Source organism: Ailuropoda melanoleuca, chromosome 16, assembly GCF_002007445.2.
Source record: "Ailuropoda melanoleuca isolate Jingjing chromosome 16, ASM200744v2, whole genome shotgun sequence".
NCBI classification, from domain to species: domain Eukaryota; kingdom Metazoa; phylum Chordata; class Mammalia; order Carnivora; family Ursidae; genus Ailuropoda; species Ailuropoda melanoleuca.
The window spans coordinates 89,168,145-89,194,180 of record NC_048233.1 but is presented as its reverse complement, the minus strand read 5'-3'; the positions used below and the strand labels follow the sequence as shown (position 1 = coordinate 89,194,180).

The 26,036-nt window shown below is 57.2% G+C and overlaps 1 protein-coding gene across 1 annotated transcript in view; it reads left to right on the top strand.

The window, feature by feature from the left end:
• Positions 1-26,036, top strand: part of KCNQ1 (potassium voltage-gated channel subfamily Q member 1) — a 342,106-nt gene that overhangs the window by 240,981 nt on the left and 75,089 nt on the right. Inside the window, exons 13-16 of the mRNA XM_002920138.4 lie at positions 805-880; positions 5,952-6,046; positions 6,944-6,990; positions 8,134-8,195. Of these exons, the coding sequence (XP_002920184.3) occupies positions 805-880; positions 5,952-6,046; positions 6,944-6,990; positions 8,134-8,195 (280 nt within the window). The remainder of the gene's footprint in view (positions 1-804; positions 881-5,951; positions 6,047-6,943; positions 6,991-8,133; positions 8,196-26,036) is intronic.

The following is a 26,036-nucleotide window of genomic DNA, read 5'->3' as shown; positions in this document are numbered from 1 at the left end:
ACACCTCGAGATCTGGTTCTGTGGTCTATTTTTTCCCTTGCCTTTCAAGTCTTTCCAGTGTAAAACTATGTGACGGCTCCATGATATTATCTCCCTACAGGTGATTTGGTTTTCCCCTGGTGTGTGAAAGGGGCGGGGCAGAACACTGTCCTGGCTGACGTTTGGTCACCTGCAGTCTTGGTGGCCAAAGCCCCACCACGTCCATGTGGGTGTATTTCCTTCGAGATTTTTTCTATGCATGTCATCAGTCATGTTTCCTTTTTGGTGTTTCTAGAAGGATCTTTGTTTCTAGAAGCATCTAGGTTTCTAGAAGGCACCTGGGAGGGGAGGTAATGCAACCTCCTGACAGAGTGACTCAGGTAGTAATTGTATCCGGTTAATTTGTCCTGTAGCCCCCATATTTTCTGAGTGTGTGCCCATGTGTAGGGACATAGAATGTTCCACCTGAACGGGGCCTTGGGTGCCCTCTGTTTGCACTCCCTCCCCATTTTACTGGTGAGGAGCCTGAAGGCCCAAGGGTGGAAAGAAGCTTCCGTGGTTCCACTGTGCATGAGGGGCACAGCCCATGTGAACCCAGGACACTGACTCCCCGCACCGTTTCCCAGCAGCAGGCAAGCCAAGGGTCCTTCTGGGATCATCCCATTAATTAAAAGTCTCTTGCCTCTGGCCTGCCCTCCTCCCCCACCAATATGGAGCCTGGAAGTCCCCCATCCCATGGGGTTGAACATTCTCCTCGCCTCTGGAAGTGCTGGGTATGGGATGACGGTTGGGGGGCCACTCACGCCTCTTCTTTCTCCACCGCAGGCTGCGGGAGCACCACCGGGCCACCATCAAGGTCATTCGGCGCATGCAGTACTTCGTAGCCAAGAAGAAATTCCAGGTGAGTCCCACGCTAGGCCCTCCTACCCTGGGCCAGCCCCGGAAGCCCCTCTCCCACCCACGGCAAAGCCTACAAGGCCTCCACACCCCGCCACGCCCTAGACGTGACCCTTCACCCGCCAAATACCCGGGAACTAGTTCACCACCCGTCTGTAAGACAGCACGCCCTGGAAGGACATGGCCCTGAGGTCCAGCCTAGAGCCAGATGCATGCAGAGCTTCAGGAGCTCACCCTTCTGTCCCCTAATGGACCGGCAGATGATGTGGCAGTGACGGGGAGGGCGCCAAGCCTGCCCTGCCTCACCTGGGCAGGAAGTGGAGTCCCCTCAACCCCAGAGCCCTGTCCCCCAGAGTCAGTGCTCTTCGCCCTTCCCCCTCCACCCCCAATGGGAGTCAAAAGAACAGAAGGGTGTCAGGCCCTGGCTGTGCCCAGGGGGCGGCCCGCCATTACAGGGAGAGGGAAGGGCTCCTCCGTTGGTGGGGCTGCAGCTGGAGGGTTGCTCTTCCCCCATCCCCTTCCCGCCAGGGCCGGGTCTTCTGCAGCTCCCCCTCGGAGCCCCTGGAGCCGAAGGTCCCCAGAGAAAGCCAGCAGGCAGCAGCTCAGCCCCTTCCTTCTGCTGTGGGGACAGTCCTTGGTCTGAGAAGGTCCCTGGCTCAGCCCTCACTCTGAGGGCATATCGACTTCAGAAACAGGGACCTCAGGGGTGCCCATCCTCCTTCCAGAAGTTCTGGCCACCAGTGCCTTTAGAAAGCAAGTGCCCGGTGGAATGGGGGCTGGGGGGTCCCCAGAGCAGTGGCAGCAGCTAGATCCCCGAGCGGGGAAGGTTGGGGGCTGACCCACTCACTTCCCCCCACTGGTTCCGGCAAAATGGTGGCGAGAAACGGTGCCCCTATGTCCTGCTCCAGGCTGTGTCTTCTGTGCCGGCCCTTCAGCGGAGCCTGCACCCGCCAGGGCCACAGAGCCCAACTGGACTCAGACACCCACCCCAGGCAGCCCTGGGCCCGTCCCTTCCCATCTGTAATGGGAACGAGACTGGCGTGAGACCACGTCCTTGTGTACCTCACGTGGCCTGGCCCGTGGCAGCCCCTGGGGCAGCATCTGCCCCAGAGAGGACCACCATTGATGCGAGCCCCCAGAGCGCCCCTCGCTGAGGCCCTCCCTGGCCACCGTGCTCCTCCCGCTGACAAGGGCCACGTGCAGCCCCCGGGCTCAGCGGCTGGTCGCTGTCTCGGGGCGGCTCGCACACCGTCCCTCGTGGCGCTCTGCAGCCCATCTGCCTGATGCCCCCGGGCGGGGAGGCCCTTCATCACCAAACTGGGGCAAGTCGGGCTGAGGGTCCCACCGGGGCCTGGAACTTCTCATTGTCCAAACACACGAGGCATCTAAATGCCATTCTTGGCTGGCACCAGGTCTGCCTGGCGATATCCTGGGGAAAACATGGCGGCCCCAGACACGTAGTGTATCTGCAGTCCATGGCCTGCCTTCCCTGAGGCCCCGGCGGCCCCGGCAGAGGGGCAGCTTAGGAGGGCAGGGAGCTGGAGGGGTGCTGGAAGGGGAGGGGCCAGCCTCCCAGCAGCACCAGCACCTTCTTGGTGGGGAGGGGGCTGCAGGAACCCCCTGCAGGGGTCTGCTCTGGGCAGCACGGGGGAGGCCCTGGGAAGGGCCAGGATGTAGGGCCCTCACTGGAGAGCAGCCTGGCATTGACCGCTAAAACCCCAGACATCAACCTGGGAGAGCAGGGGGGTCAGTGGGGAATCTTCTAGGACGGGGATGGCCCCCCGCCTGAGAAGTCAGGCCAGTGAGGCTCCAGAGCAGGGCCCTGCAAGGCAGCCTGTAACCCGCCGCCCAAGGAGCAGCGGGCACAGGGGGGCTGTGCGGGGTGGACAGTGGGCTTGCAGGGCTTAGGGCACCCAGCACCGCCGGCAGAAACCTGAGGCTCCTGGCAGGCCCAGTTCGGGGTCACATGGGCAGCTCCTCGGTCAGGACAGAGTTTGTCCTTGGCAGGTGGGTACCCACCATGGCCAGAGCTGACTTGGGGAGCACCCCGTCCCTGAAATGCAGGCGGGAAAACTGCCTGCAGACATCAGCAGGGCCCCCGCACTTCCTTCCAGGCTGGGGTTCCCCTTTTCTGCAATAGGACAGAGGCCAGGGTCCTCCGAGCAGCCTGGGAGGCCCCCAGAAGCAGGTCAGGCAACCCTACCTTCCCTGCTTTCTGCCCCATCCCTATGCCCGAGACCCTCAGGGCCCTTGAATAAAGCAGGTGGGGCCCTTTGAGTGGAGATGTTCCTGAGAGCCTCCCCATTTGCCCCGGTGGGGTCCGAGGCTCTCGAGCGAGGTGGGGGCCTGGGGCGACCTCAGCCTCACCAGCTGGCCCTTTTCGCCAGAGGCGGCGTTCCACAGGGAGGAGGGACCCATGGGGGAGCGGCTGGCCGTGGAGGAGTGCCTGGCAGTGAGGAGCTCCACCCCAGGCCCAGCTGTCAGGGATGTCTTCCCTTCCCCCACAACAGCCTGTTTGTCTGTCTACATGCACCCCGACCCCGCCCCCCGGCCTCAGGGGCTGCAGACGTGGCGGGTGGCCCCCTCCTGCCTCGCTGCCTGGCCGATAAGTGCCCGGCCGGCCGCCCCTGTGTCTGGCCGGAGGAGCCAGAGGCTCTTAGCCCTTCGAGTTTGCCTTGAACTCCCATGTCCACCGTCGGTCAGTCTGGACAGCCCTGCATTATCTTGGCTCATCTCAGGCTCCTGCTGCTGCCGCCAGAGGAAATGAGCTCTGCGAGAGAAAGCTGAGATGGCTTCTCCCGCGGGGCCCCAGGCAGCCCCTGCCAGAGGCCTCCAGGAGCTCGGACCAGGCCCTGGGGGACTAGCAGCAGCAAGATAAGTCTCAGGGCGCCTGGGGCCCCGCCGGGACATGGTCCTGGGTGTCAGCCAGGCAGCACCGACCCTTCTGTGGTCTGCACTCTGAGCGAGGGGAGGCAGGGCTCCCGAGCCCCACCCCAGAGCCGGTCCAGCAGCCACCCCTCTCCTGCAGACACCCACGCTCGGCACGTGCTCATACCCCCTCTCTCGCGCACGCTCTCATGCCTTCCCAGAGGCACGTGCGTGCTCACCCAGAAGCTTCTGATCACGCAGGTGCCCACATTCACCTGCACGTAATGGTCCCTGCTCTCCAGCCTGTCTGGGAGCCCGCCCCACCCCAGGCCAGGCCCGCACCCCACACCCCAGCCCAGACCTCGCTGGCATAGGCCTGACTCACAGAGCCTGAGGTCCACGGAAGGCTCACTGTCCTGACCCAGGGCCACCATCCACTGAGGAAGAGCTCTGACTACAGAAAGGATGGGCAGGGCTTAGCACCCCCATCTTACAGAAGGAAAAACCAAGGTCTGGGGACATTATCACTAGCCTGTCCCTAAGTGCCACCGTATGCCTGTCATTCCACTGACCGTGGGGGAGCCAGAGGGTCCGCCTCCAGTCCTCTCCCGTCCCTGCCCCTCAGATCTCGAGACGGGCCTCGAATACGCCCCACAAGACAAGGCAGGTGGTTCTGCAGCCCAGCGTGGGCCCCAAGGGTGGCTAGTCCTCCTGTCGGGGTACAGCTGTGCTTTGGGGACGATCAGGTCAATGCCAGCCCTCCCCCACCGATCTCAGGGTCCTGATTCGGGGCCCAGAACGGGGCTGCGTGTTGCCTGTGAGGGCCAAGGGCCCCACCTGGTGGGTCCTGTGGGGGGGACAGGGACCCCCCTGGGCTTCTGGGGCCCAGCCCCTGGGAGGGAGGAGGCCTCTGCCTTGGACTTTGCCCAGTCCAGAATCCTAGCAGGGGAAGAGCCGGGACTCTGCCGAGTTGCCCAAGTGGACGGCAGAGCCCCTAGGCGCGTCAGAAGCACAGCCCGGAATCTGAAAAAGATGCCCTCCGGGGTACCCCATGTTTCTGTGAAAGCGGGGCTGGCCATGCCGTCAGACTAGGGGAGCCCCAGTCTCGGGGGAAGGGGGCAGTGCAAGGAGCAGTGGGCCTCTGCTGGGCAGGGAGGACCTGTCCCCAGGCGCCCCCGGGGAGGAGACCTGGCCCAGACTCCCAGTGGGTCTCTGAACCTCGTTCCCCTGTGGCCTCCACCCCGAGCTCTCTGGCTTGCCTCAGGGCCTTTGCCCTCCCCAGCAAGGGGCGGTAACCCCAGACTCATTGCTAATGGGGACTCTTCAGTGCTGATGAGCTCTGCCTGGGCCCCACCCGACCAGGCACCCCCGTGGCCCCTTAGATAGAGGGGCTCTGTGTTCCCACGCAGCTCTGGCTGGCTTGTGTGGGTGAAGGGCCTTTGGGGCCATCAAACCCCCACTCAGGCGGCCTGCCGCTACCTGGGGGAGACCCTTGGCCCACGGGCTCCTGGGAACGGGGCCATAAATGTGGCTTGAGGTTTTGCTGACATCATAAGAAGCCTCATTCTCTCTGGTGTGGTTTCTGGTGATTTCACCTGAGCCCCATATGCATTTATGGGCTCAGAGCTGGCGCCGAGCCGAGGTGCCTTGGGGTCAGCTGCCCTGCCCTGCGTGGCCCCAAGCCTGCTGAGGGAGCATCCCCTCTGCCCTGGCAGCCTCAGAGCCCCAGCAGGCAGCCTGTCACAGAGGGCAGGCACGACAGGCTGAGGCTGTCACCCAAGGTGCCTGCCTCTCCCCGACCCTGACAACAGCGTGTGCGTCAGGGCTCAGCTTGGGGCCGGGAAGACAGTGGCCGCACAGAGCTGGGCCCCTCCTGGCCCGTCAGCTGGACGGTTCTTCCCAAGAACAGGGGCTGGTAACCTGGAAAGGGGAAGCAGGTGGGGCCCTGCCGTGAGTGGGCAGGAAGCTAAGGCCCAGAGAGGCCAAGCCGCCAGCCCAGGATCCCCCAGCCGCAGCGCCCAAGAACGGAGCGGCTGAGCCCGGGGTGGGGGGCACTGCATGCGCTCTGGGCCAGGACAGCCCCGCAGCACCACGGGGGAACCTCCTTAAGTCCCCGAGAGGCCCCTGCAGGCAGGCAGCACCCGTCCTTGTTTAGCGCCAGGCGCAGAGGGCGCGGCACAGGGAGTGACTGTCGTTGTGTCCTGCAGCAAGCGCGGAAACCCTACGACGTGCGGGACGTCATCGAGCAGTACTCCCAGGGCCACCTGAACCTCATGGTGCGCATCAAAGAGCTGCAGAGAAGGTGGGCACGGGCCCCGTGGGCGATCGGCGTGCACAGCAGGTGGCTGGGCCGGGGCGCCCTCCCTTCCCACTCCAGCGGCACCAGCTCTGCCAGCCACCCCTACAGAGCCGCGGGACGCCCTCCTCGCCTGCCTCCTGCCGCACCACCTCGGAGCGAGGAGGGCCAGGCCCTGCCCGGGACACACCCATTGCCGGGCCCAGAGTCCTGCCCCCGGGCTGCCCGCCTGAGGCCTCCTGTCCTGGACCTGGAGCCAGCAGCCCTAACCAGCGGGAGACGCCAGCGTCCAGCGTCCAACCTGGCTAGCTTGTTCCCAGGGAAGCAGCGGGGTCCCTGGGGGCCTGCATGGGCTCAGACCACTGGTCCCTCTATGATGGGCTAGCCTGGGAACCTAACCCCCCCCCCGCCACCCCTTGTCACAAGGTATGGCTGGGACACTGCCCCCGTCCTGACCACAACCAGAGGCTTATGCTGCCCCCCCCATGGCTAACCTACTGTAGGGACGTGAAGTCCACTCAGCTGGGCAACGAGGCCTCACCCTGGAAGGGCCCACCCACAGGCCGGTCTCTCTGAGCATGGCTGAGATGCCGGGCCTGGGCCTCTTCCAAAGCAATGACGGGACTCGGGGCAGTCCTGAGGCCCTGCCCTGCCCAGGGAGGACTGCCCAAACACTGCCGCTCGCCTCTGAGCCCCCCATCCGCACCCCCCAGTCGTACGGACCTCTGGGGCCCAGGAGGCCTATGGCAGGTTCATGGGGGACAGTGGCAGGTGTCCCCAGAAGGGGTAGGTGGCTTGTCGCCCTGCCAGGCACCTCACCTGTCCACCCACCAAAGTGCTGGGTGTGTGTGTGGCGTCCAGGCCGAGCATGAGCTGGTGTCCATCTGTCTCCCTCCCTCCCAGGCTGGACCAGTCCATCGGGAAACCCTCCCTCTTCATCTCCGTCTCAGGTGGGTTTCCTCATCAAGACACCCTGCCTGCCCCAGACCCTTTGCCTCCCCTCCACCCCGCCTCTCCCCATCAGAACAGGCCACCAAGGCCTTGGAAGTGCAGGACAGGTCGCACACGCCAGAGGGGGGCATTTGGCCCCCACCCTGAGCCAAGTGCCTAGGCATGTACTATACAGAGGAATTTTCAGGGAGTGCAGGATCCCTTTAAACGGTGGGCCTTTCTCGGCCCTCAGAGATCTCCGTGTGACCACCAGCGTCCCACGCGGGATGAGTAGCCAGCCCAGAGGGACATGAGGGGCCAACAGCAGCAGAGTGGGGGCCATTCTCCAGCCCTGATCCCTCATGTCCCCCGGACCAGAACCACGGCCCCCTCCAGGGAGGACAGGGCCAGGCCAGTTCCTTGGGTCGCCCACCCCAAGTTCTGGTGGGAGCCGCGGCTCAGCAGGGGCCGGATGGCGCCGGGGGTGGGGGTGGGGGGAGCGCAGAATGTGCAGGCCCACGTCAGCAATCCGGCAGATTGTTCCAGACCACCGCAATAAAGCCAATATCGCGATAAAGCGGGTCTGAAGAATTTCAGGGCTTCCCAGGGCAGATAAAAGTTACGGTTACGTCATAGCGTCGTCCGCCGTGTGCAACAGCCCCGCGTCTGGAAAACCAACGGCAGAGCTCACCCAAAAGGACTTTGTGGCTAGTCAGCGCCAACCGTCACCTGAGCTGCCAGGGGGCTCGGCTCGGATGACACGTCACCACAGCGAATAATGAGAGCGCTTGAACTGTGGCAAGAATTACCAAAATGTGACACAGAGACAGGAAGTGAGCAAATGCCGTTGGGAAAAGGGCGCCCACAGGCTCGCCCGGTGCAGGGTCGCCACAGACCTTCCTTCCGCCCATCCAACAGGAACATGGGGTGCGTGTGCACCACGCCCACAGCCCCCCCAGGGTCATCCCTGTCCTCCCGTGCCCGGCTCTCGAAGGCCCCGCGGGGCACTCTGCCCATCCCACCCCTGCACCTCCCGGGGTTCCCACCACGGAGGTGCTCACAGTGCAGACCTTTGACCTCCAGCCGCCCCCCCGCCCCGTCGCCCGTCCCTCCAAGCCCCCCCTCCACGCACACATCCCTGATTTGGGTGCTCTACCCCGCAGAGAAGAGCAAGGACCGCGGCAGCAACACCATCGGGGCCCGTCTCAACCGGGTGGAAGACAAGGTAGGCACGAGAGTCCCGGGCCACACAGGCTCTGATGACGGTCATGGTCCTTAGGGCGGCACCGCCGCAGCCCTTCACTCTCCTACCTGCATCCCGAGCACGAGTGCGGGTCTCCCTGCCCCCCAGCCCGTGCTCAGGGTGCTTCATATGGCTAGGGTCTCCCTGAGCTGAGGTTCACGTCCACTCCCCGCCATGAAGTGGGCGTCGGTCCCCTGGGACCTGGTTTGTAGGACATCTGGCAAGTGGCGTCTTTACTGACAGTGGTGCCCGTGCCCCCAGACCCCTCTCTGGAGTGGCTGAGGCCGCCCAGGGCACAGTGGGATGGGCAGTACCGTCTATACCGCCGCGTGCACTCAGGGAGGTCAGAGGGGCTGAGAGTGGCACAAGGGTGCGTCAGGGTGCGTCTGCGGGGAGGTGGGGCTGCGGGCTCAAGGACCCTCCAGTGTAGGGTGCAGACTGTGCTGGGAGGGGTGCCATGCTGGCCAAGGCCCCGCCGGGTATCCAGGTGGGACGCGGGGCCTGTGGTTCCCCCTCCGCGGCGAGGCCCGTGCTCCCTCTGCTCAAGCAGGGCCCCTCGGCAGGCACAGCCTCGGCCCCTGGATGCCCCACACCTCTGACAGGCTTGTGGGCCTCTCAGCGCGGGAACCTCTTCCTGGGGTGTCCTGGGGGGCCGAGGGAGCCTTTCTCAGGCTTGGGCCCACCCTGTGAAGTCTCTGTGGTTTGGAGGGGGCTGTTATCTTGCCTGACAGCTCGTCCGTCTACACGGGCTTTATCTGAAAGTAGCTGGGAGACTAAAAATAGAGGGATTTCGTTGGGCAGGGCCTGTGTCTGCCGCTCAGTTTCCCTGGCAACGCCGGGCTCTGGCCCACTTCCATCCCCGCTGAAGCTGGGCAGGCAGGGCAGGGGCGCAGCCCCCATGCCCACCCCCCCCCAGCCTGGGCACCGGCGTCCCGCATCATCCCCTCCACACCTGCACCACCAGCCCTGGGCTGGCCGTGGGGCCACGACATGGGACGGGACCAGGCAGAGAGAGGGAGGGCCGCTGTTCGGGTGCCCATGGGGTCCTCACTTCGGGCCTGGCCAGCTGAGACTGTGTGACAGCAACACGTGGCCCGCCGGAGGGCCTGGACCCCTGGGCAGTGCGGGCCCAAGCCAGGCTGGTGCCTGGCCTGCTCTCCGGCAGATGGCCCGGTGCCAGATGTCCCTGTGGGGCAGGATGAGAGGAGGGGAGGTGGCATCCCAGGCGGCAGTATCAGAGGCCGGGGATCCTCCCCTGAGCAAGGTGTGGCCTCGGCACGCGCTCCCCTCAGTGCCTGGGGCCAGGGGCTGCGGGCTGCCATGACCCGCTCAGAGCAGCTGGTGGCCACCCCCAACCGGCAGGCCGGGCACCCTGTGGGGGGGGCTTCCAGACATCAGAGAAAGCCGAGGTAGAGCGGGGAATAGACCCAGGCCCCTCTCTCCAACCTCCTCACCCACCCTGGAACCCTGGCCCAGGAGCTTTTGCCGACTGGCCCCCACGGCTGACGGGACTCATGGCAGCCCCTGGGTGCACGGGCCTCCCTGCCCCCAGCAGCCGAGCAGCCCCTGCTGCGCCGGCTTCCAGATGCGGTGCCCTCTCCTTGACCCCCGGCCCTGCGGTTCTAGAGCTTTCTCACGGCTCTGCCCACGGCCTCTCAGGGTGGGCCACCCCTTGAAGCTCAACCTAGAGCCTGGTTTCCTCTGGGGGTGAGGGTGGGCGGGGGTAGGGTCTCCTGCAGCGGCGCCCCCTGTCCAGGCTAGAGGAGCAACATCCAGCCACCTGCAGGGGTCTGACCACCAAGACGGCCCGGTTGGCCACAGTCAGTGCGTCGGGCTGAGGTGGGGCCCACGCTGGCCTCTGGGATGCGGAATTACGTGTGTGCCCTCCTTTCTTCAGATCTGAACAACAAAGAGAAGTGTTTTCCGGAGTCCCTGATCCCTGGGGGCAAGGTTTGGGAACAAAGCCCCCCCCCCCCCCGGGCCCCGCCCAGNAACACACTCGGTGACTGGGGAGACTTTGTCTGCGCCCTCTCTGTCCCCTCCTGCTGTGAGGAAACGGTGCACTGAGAGCTGCACCCACCTGCTCGCGGTCTCCAAGGTAGTGTGCAAGCCCGTGCTCCGTGCCGATCGCCGCCCCCGCGGGCCCTCGAGGTGCTGGCAGAGACGAGCCCAGTCTGCCCCGGCCCTCCTCCACTGCTGGCCCGCACCCCCTCAGCAACAGACCCTGGGAAAGGGCCTGGCCAGGTCCAGAGGGCACGGTGGCACATCCGGGCCCCACATTATCACAGTTATCACTGGGGCCATCGGGACCATAAACAAGCCCCAAGCAATCCTGCTGACTGCTGGAAGCCGGAGGCAGGAAATCCAGCCACTACCAGCCCTGGGAGCCCAGCAGGCCTGCAGCAGTGCCCGCCGGCCAGAGTCCCCGGGCCTCCCCGACCCCGCTAGGCCGGCCACGGGTGGGAACGGGGCCTGGCCCTCATGCTGGGTCCGATGGAGCTCCCATCCCACGCGCACTCACTCAGCTGCGGGACACGGGCTCGGAGAGGAGGGGGAGAGGACCCTGGGGGTGCACAGCGGCTGGCCCCCTTCCCAGGAACAGATCTGTCCTGAGGAGCAGGGGCTGGGGTGTTCACTTGCAGGAGCTTCCAGGGAGATCTAGGTCGGCGTGTCCTGTAAGGAGCCCCCTCCCCTTACGTCCAGGCCAGGGGCCACAGTCGGGACAAGGGTCCCACGTACTTCCTGCTCACAGCTCCTGCGTGCCAGAGGGCTTCTCTCCACCTCAGCTCCCCCAACCACCTTTGGCCTCTGCTGGGACCAGCTCTTCACCTGACCAGCTGTGTGACCTTGGGCAACGGCTCAGCCTTTCTGGGGCTCAGTTTCCCCACCCGTAGGGAAGGATTTATTTGGGCAAATAAAAGTCCTTTCTTCCCAGAACAAGGACAGCAGGAAGGCGCACGTGGTGGCTCTGGTGACAGAAGCGTGTGGGGCGCGGCTCATGCCTTTTCCTCTCGCTGCTAAAGGGAGGGCGGCGGGGAGCAGATTCCCAGCTGTCTGGGGGTGAGGCCTGTGGGGATGCAGGCTGCGGGACCGGAAAGCTGATTTTGTTCTTCACACTCCGAACCCCTGGAGCAAGGCAGGCCTCTGCAGCCAGGCCGGGCCAGGGACCGGGGCGTTAGGTACCCCAGGAACAGCGGGTGGGGCGGCAGCAGCGTGGAGGGCCAAGCGGGGGACCGGGGATGGGGGGCAGGCGGTAAGGCCCAGAGGCTGCGCCGGCCAGAGCAGCGGCACAGATTAGGACAGAGGGGTCTGGCCAAGCCCCGGAACAGGAGTCCTGAGAATATGGGCCCCTGCCCAGCCCCCATCCCAGCCCCCGGCCCCGAGAGGGCTGCTCGGGAGGCAGGCGTCCCCTTGGCTCTCTGGGGACACCACGGAAAAGACTGCTCCAACCTTCTACCCCTGTGCGTATTCTTAGCTCAGTGCCCAGGACGGGCTGCAGGGCTGATGTTGGGCCCTGTTTATTTTGCAAACTCAGCTCATACTGCTTTTGCTGATATGAGGACCACAGTGGGCTGGGAGGATTTCTTTCTTCTCTGTTTTTGCCGGAAATGTTCATGGCTTAGACGCGGGGAAGGCCTGGGTTTGCAGGCCCCAGCTCAGTGGGCGTGGGTGGGAAGGGGCCTCCCTACCCCCACCATCTGACACTCACTCCTTCCGCAGCCTCCTGTCCTGGAACCCTGGCCAGGCACACCTTTCTCCTGGACCCAAATGCCCCTAGCCCAGGAGTCCCCCCCACACCCTGCCCACAGCACACCGGCCCTGGACCCCTCTGCTGAGCACACGTTTCCCCTCCCCTTGGACCAGACAAGCCCAGTTACCCAGGACCTGGCATCCACCCCAGACACGGCTCCTCCTGCTCTGTCCCCAGCCCAGAGAGACTTCTCCATCCCCCCAGCTGTCAGCTGGCCTGAGACCTTGTCATCCCAACAACCCCCTCCCCACTCAACCCCAAGAGCCACCTAGATGCCACTCACCCAGCTCTCCAGCCCCACGGCCTCCCTGCTGGGTCTAGGCGCTGGTCACCTCCCTCTGCAACCATTGTCCAGCCATCCATGTGGACTCCAGCCCCGCCCCACCAGCCCTTCACAATATGCATTATTTCTTAGACACAGCTGAAATCCACCTACTGGTATTTTCTTCAGGATTTTCCTTTTTTATACTCTCTTCATCAGGATGTGGTGTCAAATTTATGAGAACCTCACTGAATGAGTTAGGAAGTGTTCTTTTTCCACATTCTAGAATATTTTAGATGGGATTTGGAATTATTCCTCCTTGAATGATGGGTGAAATTTCAAGGTAAAGCCATCTAGGCCTGGTGCTTTCTTTGTGGGAAGACTTCATGCTCTGAGTCAGACTCGGCGGTTATGGGACAGCGGGTTCTCTATCTCTTCTCGTGTCAGTTTTGTTCAGTTGTACATTCTAAAAATCTGTACATTTCCTCTCAGTTTTCCGATTTACTGCCATTATCATTTTAATATCTATATCATCAGTAGCTAAGTACCTTTTTTATTGCCAATATTATTTATTTGTGCTGTCACTTTTTTCCCCATTGGTCAAGCTTGCCAGCTATTTGCCAATTTTATTAATATTTTCAACAAACTTTTGACTTTATTGATCCTCACTCTTGTAAGTTTCGATTTTGTTTCATTGACCTCTCTTTGTTTTCTTCCTTCTATTTACTTGGCCTGAATATATTGCTCTTTCTCTAACTTCTTAGGTTGGATAATTACTAATTTTCAGACTTTCTGGATTTCTAAGGTGTGAGCTTAAGACCATACATTTTCCTCTAACTACCACTTGAAGTGCATCCCCAGTGTTGATATGTAGCGTGTAAATCTAATGTCCATTCACGTATATATCTTTCTCATCTCTGTGATGACCTCTCGTTTGTCCCAGCACTATTTACAGCACAACTTTTGTTATTGTTAGAATTGTGGGAGTTTTCTAATTGCTCACTTGTCAGAGAAAGTGATTGTGTGTCATCAGTCCTTTGAAACACTATGAAACGTGTTTTGTGGCACAAGAAGTCATCCATTCTTGTAAATGAACCCTCTGTGCTTGAATACCGTGTGTTCCTGATGCTGTCGGCTGCAGGGTCTTATTTACGTCCGTTAGGATGAGCTGGTTAATGGTTTCCTTGAAATCTATATTATGATTGGGATACTGTTACCTCCTTGATCCATGATTACGGAGAAATACCTCAAAATTCTACTGTGGAGAATTTGTCTGATTTTCCTTATATTTCTGTTAATTTTTGCTTCATATGTTTTTAGATCTTGTGACTAGTTGCATATATTCAGCTTTTTATATAGTCCCAGATGGAGTCAATGTTTTATAATTACACAGCGTCCTCTTTACATTCAGCAGTGTTTTTTTGCCCTTAAAGTCTGGTATCGTTGCTATACAAACTTAATTTTGTTTGCATGTCTTTTTTTTAAGCTTTATTGAGGTATAATTTGCAGGCCATAAAGTCCATGCAATGTAAATGTGTGACAGATTTTAATAAATTTCTAATTTGATGTGCAACTGTCATCAAAACTAAGTTTTAGAACATTTTCAACATCCCCCAAATTCTCTCAATCCCATTGGCAATCATTGCCAGTTTCCACCCCTAGCCACAGTCAAAACTGATCTGCTTTCTGTCTTTGTATTCTTAAATTTCTTTTTTTTTTAGAGAGGGAGGGAGGGAAAGAGAGAGCGGGAGAGAGGGAGAGGAGGGGCAGAGGGAGAGAGAGAATCTTAAGCAGACTCCATGCCCAGCATGGAGCCCGACGTGGGAATCCATCTCACGACTCTGAGGTCACGACCTGAGTCAAAACTGAGAGTTGGATGCTTAACTGACTGAGCCACCCTGGTGCCCTCCTTAAATTTCTGTAAGGCTAGAAATTTGCCTTTTGCAACGGTTTCATATAAATGGAGTCGTCCGACATGTGGTGTTCTGAGTTTAGGGTCTTTTTTTTTTTTTTTTGCATAATGTAAAGTTCTTGAAGTTCATCTTTGTTGCGCCATGTTTTTCTTTCCCTTTTAAAGCCAACGAGTATTCTGTTGTACGGATAGACTGCACTTTGTTTATGCAATTGTCAGTTGATGAACATTGGGATAATTTGCAGTTTGGGGTTATTATAGGTAATGCTCCTGTGGACTGTTATCTACAAGCCTTTATCTGGACATACGTTGTCACTTCTCTTGGTTAGGTTCCTAAGAGTGGAATTGATGGGTTCTATGGTAAGTCTCCTTTCAGCTTTCTAAAAAAATACTTCTGACCTGTTTTCCAAAGGGGTCTGTACTATTTTGATTTCCCACCAGTAACATACAAAGGTTCCACTTTCTCTATATCCTTGCACATACATGGTAGGGGTGGTCTTTTTTATTTTAGCTAATCTAGTGAATATGTGATCACGTCCCTTTGTGGGTTTGATTTGCATTTTGCTAATCACCAATGATGCTGAGCAGCCTTTCATGTGGCCATTCGACATTCACAGTCGTGTTTGGTGAAGTGTGCACTCAGCTCTCTTGCATGTTTCCTGGGTAAATCGTTTGTTCTGTTACTGAGTCATAAGAGTGGTTTATATGTTCCAGACACAAGTTCTCTATCAGATATACGACTTACAAATATTTTCTCCCTTGTCTCCCTTGTGGCTGTCTGTTCATTTTCTTCATCATTTCTTTTAAAACAAAAGCTTTACATTTTAATGAAGTCCAACGTACGTTTTCTTGCATAGCTCATGCTTTCGACGTTCTACCCAAAGCCATGAACATTTTCTTCTGTTTTCTTCCAGAAGTTTTATGGGTTTAACTGTTATACTTAGGTCTGTAATTTATTTTCAGTTAATTTTGGGGTGTGTTGTGAGGTCAAGTCTAAGTTAATTTCCTTTATTCTTTATTTTTTTTTTATTTTTTGCTTATCGATATCCAATGGCCTCAGCACCTTTTGTTGAAAAGACTATTTTCTCCATTGAACTGTCACAGCCCCTTTGTCAGAAATCAATTGAGCATAAATATATGGGTTTATTTCTGGATTCTCCAGTCTGTTCTCTTTGTCTATATGCCTGTCCTCAAATCCACATTACATGTCTTGATTGTTGTCGTTTTATAGCATGTTTTGAAATCATGTGGTGTAAGTCTTCCAAATTTTTTCTTTTTTCTCAAATTGTTTTGCTCATTCTAAGTCCTATGAATTTTTCTATGAATTTTAGAATCATCTTGTCAGTTTCTCCTGAAAGAAGAAAGAAAGAAAGAGAGAGAGAGAGAGAGAGAGAGAGAGAGAGAGAGAGAGAGAAAGAAAGAAAGAAAGAAAAGAAAGAAAGAAAGAAAAAGAAAGAAAGAAAGAAAGAAAGAGAAAGGAGGAAGGAAGGAAGGGAGGGAGAGAGAGTGGAAGGAAGAAAGGGAGGGAAGGAGGGAGGGAGGGAGGGGGAGGGAAGAAAGAATAAAGAAAGCCAGCCTGCTGGGATTTGGATAGGGATTGTGTTGACCCTGTGGATCCATTTGGGAAAAACAGATGTCTTAACACTAGAGTCTCCTAATTTATGAACATGGTAAACCCTTCCATTCATTTGGTCTACTCCAGTTTCTTCCAGTGATATCATTTTGGGTGTACAATTCTTACACATCTTGTGTTAAATTTACTCCTAAATATTTTATTATTTTTGGTGCTATTGTTAGTGGAACTGTTTCCTTCATTTCATTTTTGAATTGTTTGTTACTAGTGTATAAAAATACTATTAATTTTTTATACCCAACTTGGAAAATGTGACTTTGCTGTCGTTAACTTTAGTAAATGTTGTTATTGTTGTTGCTTCCTTAGGATTTTCCACATATAGAATCATGTCATGTGTGAATAAAGACAGTTTAACTTCCTTCCAATCTGGATGCCGTTAATTTCTCTTTTTCCCTATTTACACTGGCTTGAACTTCCAGTAAAATGTTGACTAGAAGCAGCCAGATAATATCTAATTGTGAGAAACAGTCGTTTACTATTAAGTGTGATGTTAGCTGTAGGTTTCCCACAGATGCCCTTTATCAGGTTGAGGATTTTTCCTTCTCTTCTTAGCATATTCAGAGTTCTCATCATGAATGGATGTTGGACTTTCTCAAATGCCCATTCTGCATCTTTTGAGATGGTCACAGGGTTTTTATCCCTTATGCTATTAATAGGACGTAATAACCAGTTTTGCAGGTGTTAAAGTACCTTTGCATTTCCCACTTGGTCATGGCTTATAATATTTTTTACATGTTGCCATATTTAGTTTGCTAATAGTTTGTTAAGAATGTATCTGTATTCATAAAGGATACTGATCTGTAGTTTTCTTGTGATTTTTTTTTTTCTGATTTTGGTGTCAGGTTTTTAAATTCTTTTCTTTTCAATCCTAGATACACATTTTGGATGTCTTTTGCAAACACTTAATGGCCGAGGGTTTTTTTTAATCATTTAACACATTTACACTTCAAGTAATTTCTAACATATTTGGATTGATTTCTAGCAATGTATTTTGTGTTTTCCCTTTGTACTAAATTTTTTTAATGTTTATTTTGCTCCTTGTGTTGGGTTGATGGTTATTTCTTATTCTGCTTTTCTTCCACTGGTTTTGAAGTTATATATTCTATCATCATTCTTGTAGATGTCAACCTAGAACGTTTTAAGTGGGTACAGGGCAGAGTTAATTGCTGCCTTTACTCACCTCTGTAATAAAAGAACTTAGAACATTTTAGATTCACTCTCCTGCTGACTTATATTCTTTGTTGTTGTATATCTTAGTTCAATCGTGTTTATTTTTTAACCAAATGATTCATAAATAATAGTATTTCATACAACCACTATGTGTTTAAATTTACCCGCCCACTTGCCTCTTTTGTCACTCGTCATTCGCTTTTCATCTCAGATCTGACATCTGGGATCCCTTTTTTTCCAGAGGAAGTATTTATTAGAATTTCCTCCATCAAAAATCAGAATCTCTCAGATTTTATCTTATTTTTTTAATGACTTCTTTTACTGTTGCTTTTAAAAAATATTTCCACTGGGAATAAAATTCTAGGCCCTAGGTTACCAAAATGGTTTTCTCTCAGCACGTTGAAAATATTATCCAACTTTTCTTCGGCTTATCCTGTTGGTCCTGAGAACAAAGGTGAAGACGAGCTCTTGCTCTTGGAAGCAGTGTATCTCTTCTCTCTGGCTGCTTGAAGATCTCTCCTGTGGTTCTGGTCTTCTGCATTTTCACCACAGTGTCTCCATGGAGTTTCTTCTGTTTGTTCTGCTTGGAATTCGGGGAGTTCCCTTACTCTGTGGCTTGGCGTCCAGTAGGAGTTCTGATTACTCTCAGTCCTTAGCTCTTCAGATTTTGCCTTATCTCATTATCTCCTTCTGGAATGTTCATTAGGCCTGTGGCAGGCCATCTCACTCCCCACCACGTTTCTTAATCTCTCTCGTTCTAAGATCAGATTGTTTCTCTGTACTGTATTCTGGATAATGTCTTCTGATCCACCTTCCGGTTCACCAATTATTTCTTCAACTGTGTCTAATCTGCTGTTAAACCTATCCAGTGAATTTTTTATTTCAATTATTTTTCTATTTATGAAACTTTTATTTGGCCCTTATTCATACTTGATAGATTATTTTATAGTCTCTTTCTCTTCACTTGTATATTTAAACTTAAATCTTGAAGTGCATTGAATGTGGCTATTTTATATTTAGTTTCTATTATTTTTGGCATCTAAAGTCTTTGTGAATCTGCTTTGTTTTTTTCTTGCTATTTCATTCATGGTGTTTCATTTCCTTTAAGGGTTTTCTTTTTTAAAATCTTCAGTTTATATATCTTAACATTTATCTGTGGGTATTTTTTTTTAAAGATTTTATTTATTTATTCGACAGAGATAGAAACAGCCAGCGAGAGAGGGAACACAAGCAGGGGGAGCGGGAGAGGAAGAAGCAGGCTCACAGCAGAGGAGCCTGATGTGGGGCTCGATCCCANGAGGAGCCTGATGTGGGGCTCGATCCCATAACGCCGGAATCACGCCCTGAGCCGAAGGCAGACGCTTAACCGCTGTGCCACCCAGGCGCCCCTATCTGTGGGTATTTTTGAGGCCTAGAGGAAGTGAGGGTCTCGGGGAGGATCTATGGTTACCTCTTCCTTTTCTATCCATGTGGGGTACTGGCATCCTAGACTTTAAATTCTAGGCTCGAGGGGCACCTGGGTGGCACAGCGGTTAAGCATCTGCCTTCGGCTCAGGGCGTGATCCCGGCGTTATGATCNAATAAATAAATAAATAAATAAATAAATAAATAAATAAAATTCTAGGTTCGAAGTTTCCCAGACCACCCAGGAAGTGTGTGTTTGGGCTTCCAAGCTGAGCGTGGATATGATTTCTCAGAGCAACTATCGTTCCATTCCCCTTAGCAGCGGGCAGTTTTCTTTACAGTGTTTTTGGGAAGTGGGTTATTTCTCATCGGCCCTCACACTGAACGTAGGGTCCTTTGAAGGCCCCAGCTTTACGTAGGGCTGCGCTGCAAGACTCCTCACCCGGGGCAGGCCCGGGCTTGGATGCCGTCCATCACCTGCGAGCGTCATGTTTGCTCAGCCCGTCAGATGTCTTCAGGGCACCTCTTACTTCTCTGGGTTCCACTTTCAGCCTCTGACCTCCCATACGTCCTGGTGAGCTCATCGATGCCAGCGGGTCTCTCGCTCCAACACATGATGAGACAAGCTCTTGTCCTCACAAGGGGGACAGAATCAGGATTTTGAAGATGGGATTTTTCTGGGACGCCTGGGTCTCATGGCTGCAGTGTCCCAGCTCCCTATACTGCTTCCTGACTCGGCTGCGTTCCGTTCCCCCATGACAATAGGAGCGACTGGGAAATAGTGACAGGTCTGGTGTATGCTGGTCCCTGGGGTCTCAGTCATAGGCAGGTTTCATCCTGGAACTCCAGGGGGTCTGGGTTGGGCCGCTCCTACAGTGCCTCTACCCCTCAGAAAGGGAGAAATCCCCCCACTAACTTGTACTGAGGCCCACTGGTCTAATTCAGCTAAGGGCCACTAGACCAGCGTCACCAAACTGGGGGCCTCTGGGCCAAATCTCGACCCTGAACTGTTTTCACATTTAAAGCAATAATAAATAAATAAACAAACAATTTTTAAAACAGAAGACAGAGCTTGAATGGGATCCACAACACCTATGATATTTACTGTCCAGCCCCTTACGGGAAAGTTTGCTGACCCCCAGTCTAGGCCAGCGTTGTCCAATAGAAATCTAGTGGGAGCCACACATATATCTTAACATTTTCTAGTAGCCACAGTTTAAAAGATATAAAGAAATAGACTAGATTCATTGTAATAATATAGTTTACTAAACCCAATAGATTGAAAATACTATCACTTCAATATATAATCAATATAAAAAAAAATTGTTGGGATGTTCGACATTGTTTCTTCCAAAGCCTGGTGTGTGTCTTAGGCTTACCGTGCATCTCAATTTGGACGGTACATTTTCGTAAGAACAGCTCGGTCTGCATTTAGATATAAAATTTTTAGTTAAAAAAGGAGGTTGTCTTACCTAAGTCATTCTAAACATACTTAAAGTTTTCCGATCACTGAGTTGGGGGTCTATATTTAAATTTAAATGTGCTTAACTCGAATCAAATTAAGATTCATTTCCTCATTTTCACAAAACCCCCTATGAGGAACTCCAGAGCGCCGTGGGGCTGGTGAACGGCCGTTGGACACAGCCGCTCTCGTGAGGCCCCCGGCATCCAACCCAGGGACACCCAGGGAGGGGCCCGGTGGACCCCGCCGTGCTGAGAGGATGCCGACGCAGGCCGATGAGGGGCAGTGGGCAGGAGAGCGGCACCCCGTAAGCGCTGACGTCCCCAGCAGGGGCATGTCCTTGCAGGCGCCTCGGCTCCCACGGCACGGAAGCTGCCCTGGATCGCCTCCCACGAGTCCCCAGAGCCCATGACCCACGCCTCCCCGTCCACCGTCTGCCCCGGACTCTGGTCCTTCCACCACATCTGTCTCCCACCGGCCGGGCTTCCCCCCACTCCCGCTCTCGGGAGGCCGTCAGGAGCACCGTTCAGGGCGCCAGGCGGCATTTCCAGGCTGCTCACAGAGCACCAAGCCGCCTTGGGCTCCGCCGTGCCCCTCACCGCCAGCTCAGGCTGGTCGCATCAGGAAGTTGGGCGGGGCGGTGGGGGCTCCCATGACAGCCCTGCCCCCCACCCGGCTCAGAGCCCCCCCACTTTCCTCTGCCCCTCCCCCGGCACCGCTCTCCGCGCTGGTGAGCTGCTCTTGAGTGACAGGGCCGTAAATAGGCGGAGGCGGGGGCTCTGGCTGATCAAAGGGCCCCCTTCAGAAGCCTTCATTAGCTGCTATTCTGGGAACTGGTTATTTTAAGGTTAGTGTATTTTTTCTTTCCTGAGGAGCCGTCTTAGTGGACGGCGGGGCCCTGAGGTGCTGGCTCTTCAGTCAACCACACAAGCCCTGTTTTGTCTAGGGTTTCAAAGATAAACCTATAATGAAAGCCTCAGTTGATGCTCAGCCCCACCGGCCCCATTCCTGGGCAGAGGTGGGCAGGCCCGCCGGGGAGTCCCCGTACCCCACGAGCCGAGGAGACCTGGCGGCCGCGGGGCCGGAGCTGCTGCGCTGCTGGAGGGAGCCTGAGTCAGAGCCCTCGGGGCCCTCGGGGCCCGGCCGCCTGGGGCCGCCGGGCCGCGCGTTCTCACGGCCGGGGCAGCCCCCGCAGGCTGTGCCCGGAGCCGGGCTCAGGAGGCCGCTTGCAGCAGAACACCCAGCTTCGGCCAACAGTCTTCCGAGGGAGCTGCCCACCCTCCGCCGTGGCCAGGGAACGCGCGCGGACGTCACCATTTAAGAAGGGGTGATGCGCCGTGCTGGTGGGCATGTGGGGAGACGGGCACTCCTGGCCCTCGCTGGTAGGGACGCAGATCATGGCGCCATGGAGCTCTGGACAGGAGTCTAGCACCATCTGCTAACGTCAGAAAATCGCATGCCCCGCGGCTAACATGTCCACTCCCGGGATAGCAAAGCCCCAGGGCTGGGCATTGACATAGGGGGACACTCGTCACACCCAGTTTGTAAGAGCGAGAGCCAGGAGCCGTGTGACGGGTTGGGGGGAGTTGAGCAAACAGAGGGCCCCCCCGGCGGCAGGAAGGACACCCTCGCGAGCCGCGGAGTAAGATGGCAAGAACTGGGGTAATGAAGCCACGCAGCCCACGAGGGAGGTGGGGAGGGCGGTGGCGCCTCGCCTGGCCGCCGGGCGCGGGGACTGCTGGGCAGAGGGCGGCCTGCCTGCGCCCCTGAGCTGTTCCGTTCTGCCGCGTCTGAGGTCAAGATGTGCCTGCCAGTCTGCGCGCACCTTCCCGGGTGCTGGTCCTCGATGCTCTGCTCGCTGCCCACCAGGACCGTCCCCCAGGGCTCTAACCCAGAGGGCCCCCTCCGCCGGCTTCTAAGTTCCCCCTGGGGCTTGGCCGTGGGTCTGAGCCTCCTCCCCCTCAGTCCTGAGGAGATGGGGGGGGTGCTGTCCGCGGAGGCCAGGCCCCCTCCAGACCTGAAGACCAGCCCGGAGGGGACGCACGCATGGCTTCTGCCCCACTCCGTTGGTGAGGACGAGTTGCACGGCCCTTCTCAGAGGAGTTTGGGGAACAGAGTCCCGGCAGGACGGCCCTTTTCCGGCCACGTGATGGGAGGAGCAAGGACCTTCGGAGTCTTCTGTGAGTCAGGACACCTGTCTGGCCATCCATGGGCATCTGGGGGCGGCAGACTCACCTGTGACTCAGGCCTGCCTACCTGAGTGTGAGGTGGCCTCCACGGCCAACCTGCCCTTGCCCACACACACCTCAGCCCAGCAGCCAGCCACGGGAGACGGGGGGGATGACAGGGGCCCCGAACAGCCCAGCACACAAGGGGTCCTCATGCCGGGCTTGGTTCTGTGGGTCAAGTCCCCAGCAGGGTCAGAGGGCACCCAGGGAGAGAGGCTGTCTGGCCCTGCAGCGAGGGCCGGCACCCAGCAGTCAGCAGCAGGCACACTTGCACAGAAGAGACGAGGGGGCGATGGGAAGGGGCCGTGGTAGCCACGGTGTCCGTTCTGCCACCTGAGCAACTCCTGTCGTCACCCTCGTCCCCCTGGTCCAGGCGACAGGGCCAGCGCAGGGGTCACCACCTGAGGGGCTGAGCCATATCTATAGGGAGCCCCTTCACAGAGGTCAGAGGAGTGGGTGAGCCATTGCGGGGGGGTCAGGGTGGCCCAGCGGCAGACAGGCCCAGTCACATCCGTGGGTCTGAGCTTCTGCCAGAGATGAAAGTCATACCTCTCCCATTTCAGAGACTCAGTTTCCCCCTCATTGAAATGAAAGCATTGGTCAGGTGGCCTCTGAGGGACCCGGAGGCATTCTAGACATTTCCACCCCATCAGGGTTGAGACTCGTAGGCCCCTGTGATGTCTAGAGGGTTTGGCCACCAAGAGGCCATGGTTGTGCGATGGAGTTCAGAGCTAGCCTGAAGCTGGACCCTGGAGCTTATGTCAGGGCTGGTGCCCAGGGCAGCATGCTGGCCAGAATGAGTCCTGGGCTTCTCCAGATGCCAAGACAAGAGGCAGGAAGGCTGACCTCACGGTCAGTCCATTACTGACCTCCAGTCCACTCCCTCCCAGCCAGCAGGAACAGATGTCCCTTGGCTTCCCAGGAGAGAATGTGAGTACTGGCTTTTGAAGCCTGTTTCTGGCCTGAAAGTCCCCACAGGGGCCCAAGAGTCTCACCCTCGATGGGATAGAAAGGTCTAGAATGCCTGCAGGTCCCTCAACAGCCACATTCTGGCAAGGGTCCTGGGGCTGAGGGTATTCCGTGGAAGGTTCCCATCTCTGGGAACCCAGAGCTGTTGTTCTGAACAGGGCCTGGAGGAGCCCATGGGGAGATACCCGGTGCTCACAGGGCTCACTGCTCTCTAAGCCTCAGTTTCCCCCTCCGTCCAAGGCCGGGAGGTAGGAAGGAAAGAGGTGCACAGGTCCAGGGCCACTCTCCTGTGGCCTCTGCCTACACCCCCGATGCCCGAGAAGCCCAGAGCCTGCCCAGAGAGTTGCCGACGCCCAGGACAACTAGGTGCCCCCAGGGCCGGCTCTTCTCACCTAATTTATGGACCCGGAGCCTCATCCCTCCCTGCAGTCCTGCCTCAGTGGAGGCAGAGCCAGGGTTTGAGCCTGGGCAGCCGAGCTCCCATGCCCGTGTGTTCTCAGGTTGCACACATCTGGCTTCTGGTTGAGTGACGGTCTAGGCCTCCCACTCATGTGGGAAGGCCCCAGGGACCTTCCCATCCCCCTCCCCATTTCACAGAGGACAAAACCCGGCCTTCCCTTCGCACGTGTGCGGCCAGCAGCTGGGTTCAAGCCCTGCCCCCTTGGCTCACTAGCCATGAGAACCGGTGAGTCACATCAGGGCCTCAGTGACCCCATGAGTCAGTCAGTGGAGACAGTGATATCAGTGCTACTGGGCCAAGCGCTATGGAGAATTCCTGAGTTGATCCACGCCCGAGGAACCTCATATGCAAAAGTCCTGTGGCACGGGGAAGTACAGCAAGTTCCAGAACCAAGAGCTCTGAGTGTCTGACTACAGAGCTTAGAGAGAGTGGGCTGGCCATTGGACAGGGAGTGGGGCCAGGGGCCAGAGTCAGGGAGTTCAAGCTCTGCTCCAACCCCACTCGCTTCCGGCCCTGAGCCTCAGTTTCCCCAGCTGCACCATGGCCTCCTGCTTTCTGTGGCTTGAGCCATCGCCAAGAATTGTTCTTTCCCTCACACCTCCCTCCCTCTTGCCTGGGCTTTTCCCTTCCGGGCTGTCCAGGGACCATACCCTCCTCTCACAACTAGGCCTCTCCTGGATGACTCTATTTATAGGCTCAAATATTGGTCAGAAAGGAAATTTACGTTTTTTGAAAAACGTAGCTCAAATCCATGTGAACTTCTGTGGGTTGACGGAGAAAGGCAGGGGACGGAAGGGCGGCGGGCGGAGACGTGCGTGCGCGAGCGGGCGTTGCGCGGCGGCCGTGGGCCCTCGGGAGCTGTGTGATCAGCAGCATCGGCTGGGAGAGCCGGGCTGGGCCCGCCGTCCGCGGGGGCCCGGGAGTGAGGGCGGCCGGAGCCTCGTCTCTGAGGCGAACCCTGCCCAGCCGCCTTGGCCGACCTCAGAAAAACATGTATTTTGATCAAAATGGGCCCTTTTTTAAACTTGTCACCCTGCGGGTCAGGGCACAGCCTGCCCCCGGCCAATCCTGCATATTAAGCAGTGGCTTGGTCACCACCAAAAATAGATGTCCCAGCCCGGGGGCAGAGCTGTCCCGCCACCCTGGGAGGGGGCGGCCGGCCCAGGCCCCCGGCCACGCAGGGCGCCGAGGGTCGGCAGTGGGGAGCCCGAGCCCGGCACGCTGGGGGCCGCCTCCCCTCGGGGTCCCAGAGCGGGGGCCGGGGACAGGGTATGACCCTCTGGGAGCAGCCAGGGATGGGAGCGGGGCGTCGGCCACGGTGGCCCAGGCCTGATGGGGCCCGCGCGCGGCCCTCGGCCTCCGGGGCCGGGGCCGCGTGGCAGGTGGACGCCGGCAGGTCCCCAACCGCAAAGCCACAGGCAGCTCGCGGGCGGCCTCCACCCTGCCCGGCCCAGGCCCCGCAGGCGTGGGCTCCCCTTCTCCCCGGAGGCCGGCGCGCGCAAGATGGCCGGCCGCGCTCGCAGGGGAGTCGCCGCGGAGCCCGTGTTTATTTTGCCGAGCGTCCGGCCTCTCGTTGCCCGGGCTGCGAGCGCTCCGGAGGCAGATGGAAAGTTTTGTGGATTGAACACGGGGCCGAGGCGTGCTGGCTGTTTGGGTTGGCGGTGTGCTCCCTCCCCACCCCGTTCCTCATCCGCTGCTCCGCCCGCGTCCCCGCGCATCCATTCATGCCTCGGCTCTGGGTCCCCTCCCCCCTGCACTCCCGGCCCTTGGGGCCCTCCCTCACTCCCGCTGCCTTGGGGCGGCCGTGGGGGGCCGGGGGTGCTGCCCCAGGGCCGGGTAGCCTCGAACCAGCCCCCCAAGTTTGGAAGAGGCTGCAGGATGGGGGAAGACAGAGTGCGAAGGGCGGCTCCTTGGGGCCCTTCACAAACTGGGGGCTGCTCTGACCTCCAGATCCTCGTCTGTGAAATGGGAGCCATTGTACAGACAAGGCGAGCAGTGTGTGGGGCATGCCTGTGGGTCCAGCGCCAGGAAAAGGCTCGGTACACAAGGCCCATCGTGGGTCCTGCTCTCGGGAAGGCAAAAAGGCAACCGTAGCTAGCATGAGGGGCAAGGCTTTACCTCCCTCCCACTCGGGAGACACCCTCTGTGTCTAGGTGGGACCTGGGCCTGCTGGTCTGTAGGAAAGACCTCTGGGGACAAGGGAGCAAGGCAAGTGGATATCCGGGGGAAGAATACTCCGGGCAGAGGGCACAGCCCGTTCAAAGGCCCTGCAGTGGGGCCGTGCCTGGTTGTGTGAGCGGCAAGCAGGCGGCAGTGTGGCTGGAGCCATGGGTTGAGGAGGAGCCTGGAGGGTCAGGGGCATATAGGTAAAGGGCTGGGCAGACCATCAGGCCCTGTGAGCCACTGGAGCAGCCCGAGACGTCACTGGAGGGAGGTGGGGGTCTTCAGGGCCGAGGAGGGCAGAGAACCGACTCACATTTTTAGCAATGCTTCCCTGGCACGTTGAGAACAGCCCGGAGAGGGGCAAGTGTGGCTTCAGGGGGACCTGCAGGGGCCAGTGCACCCCCTCCAG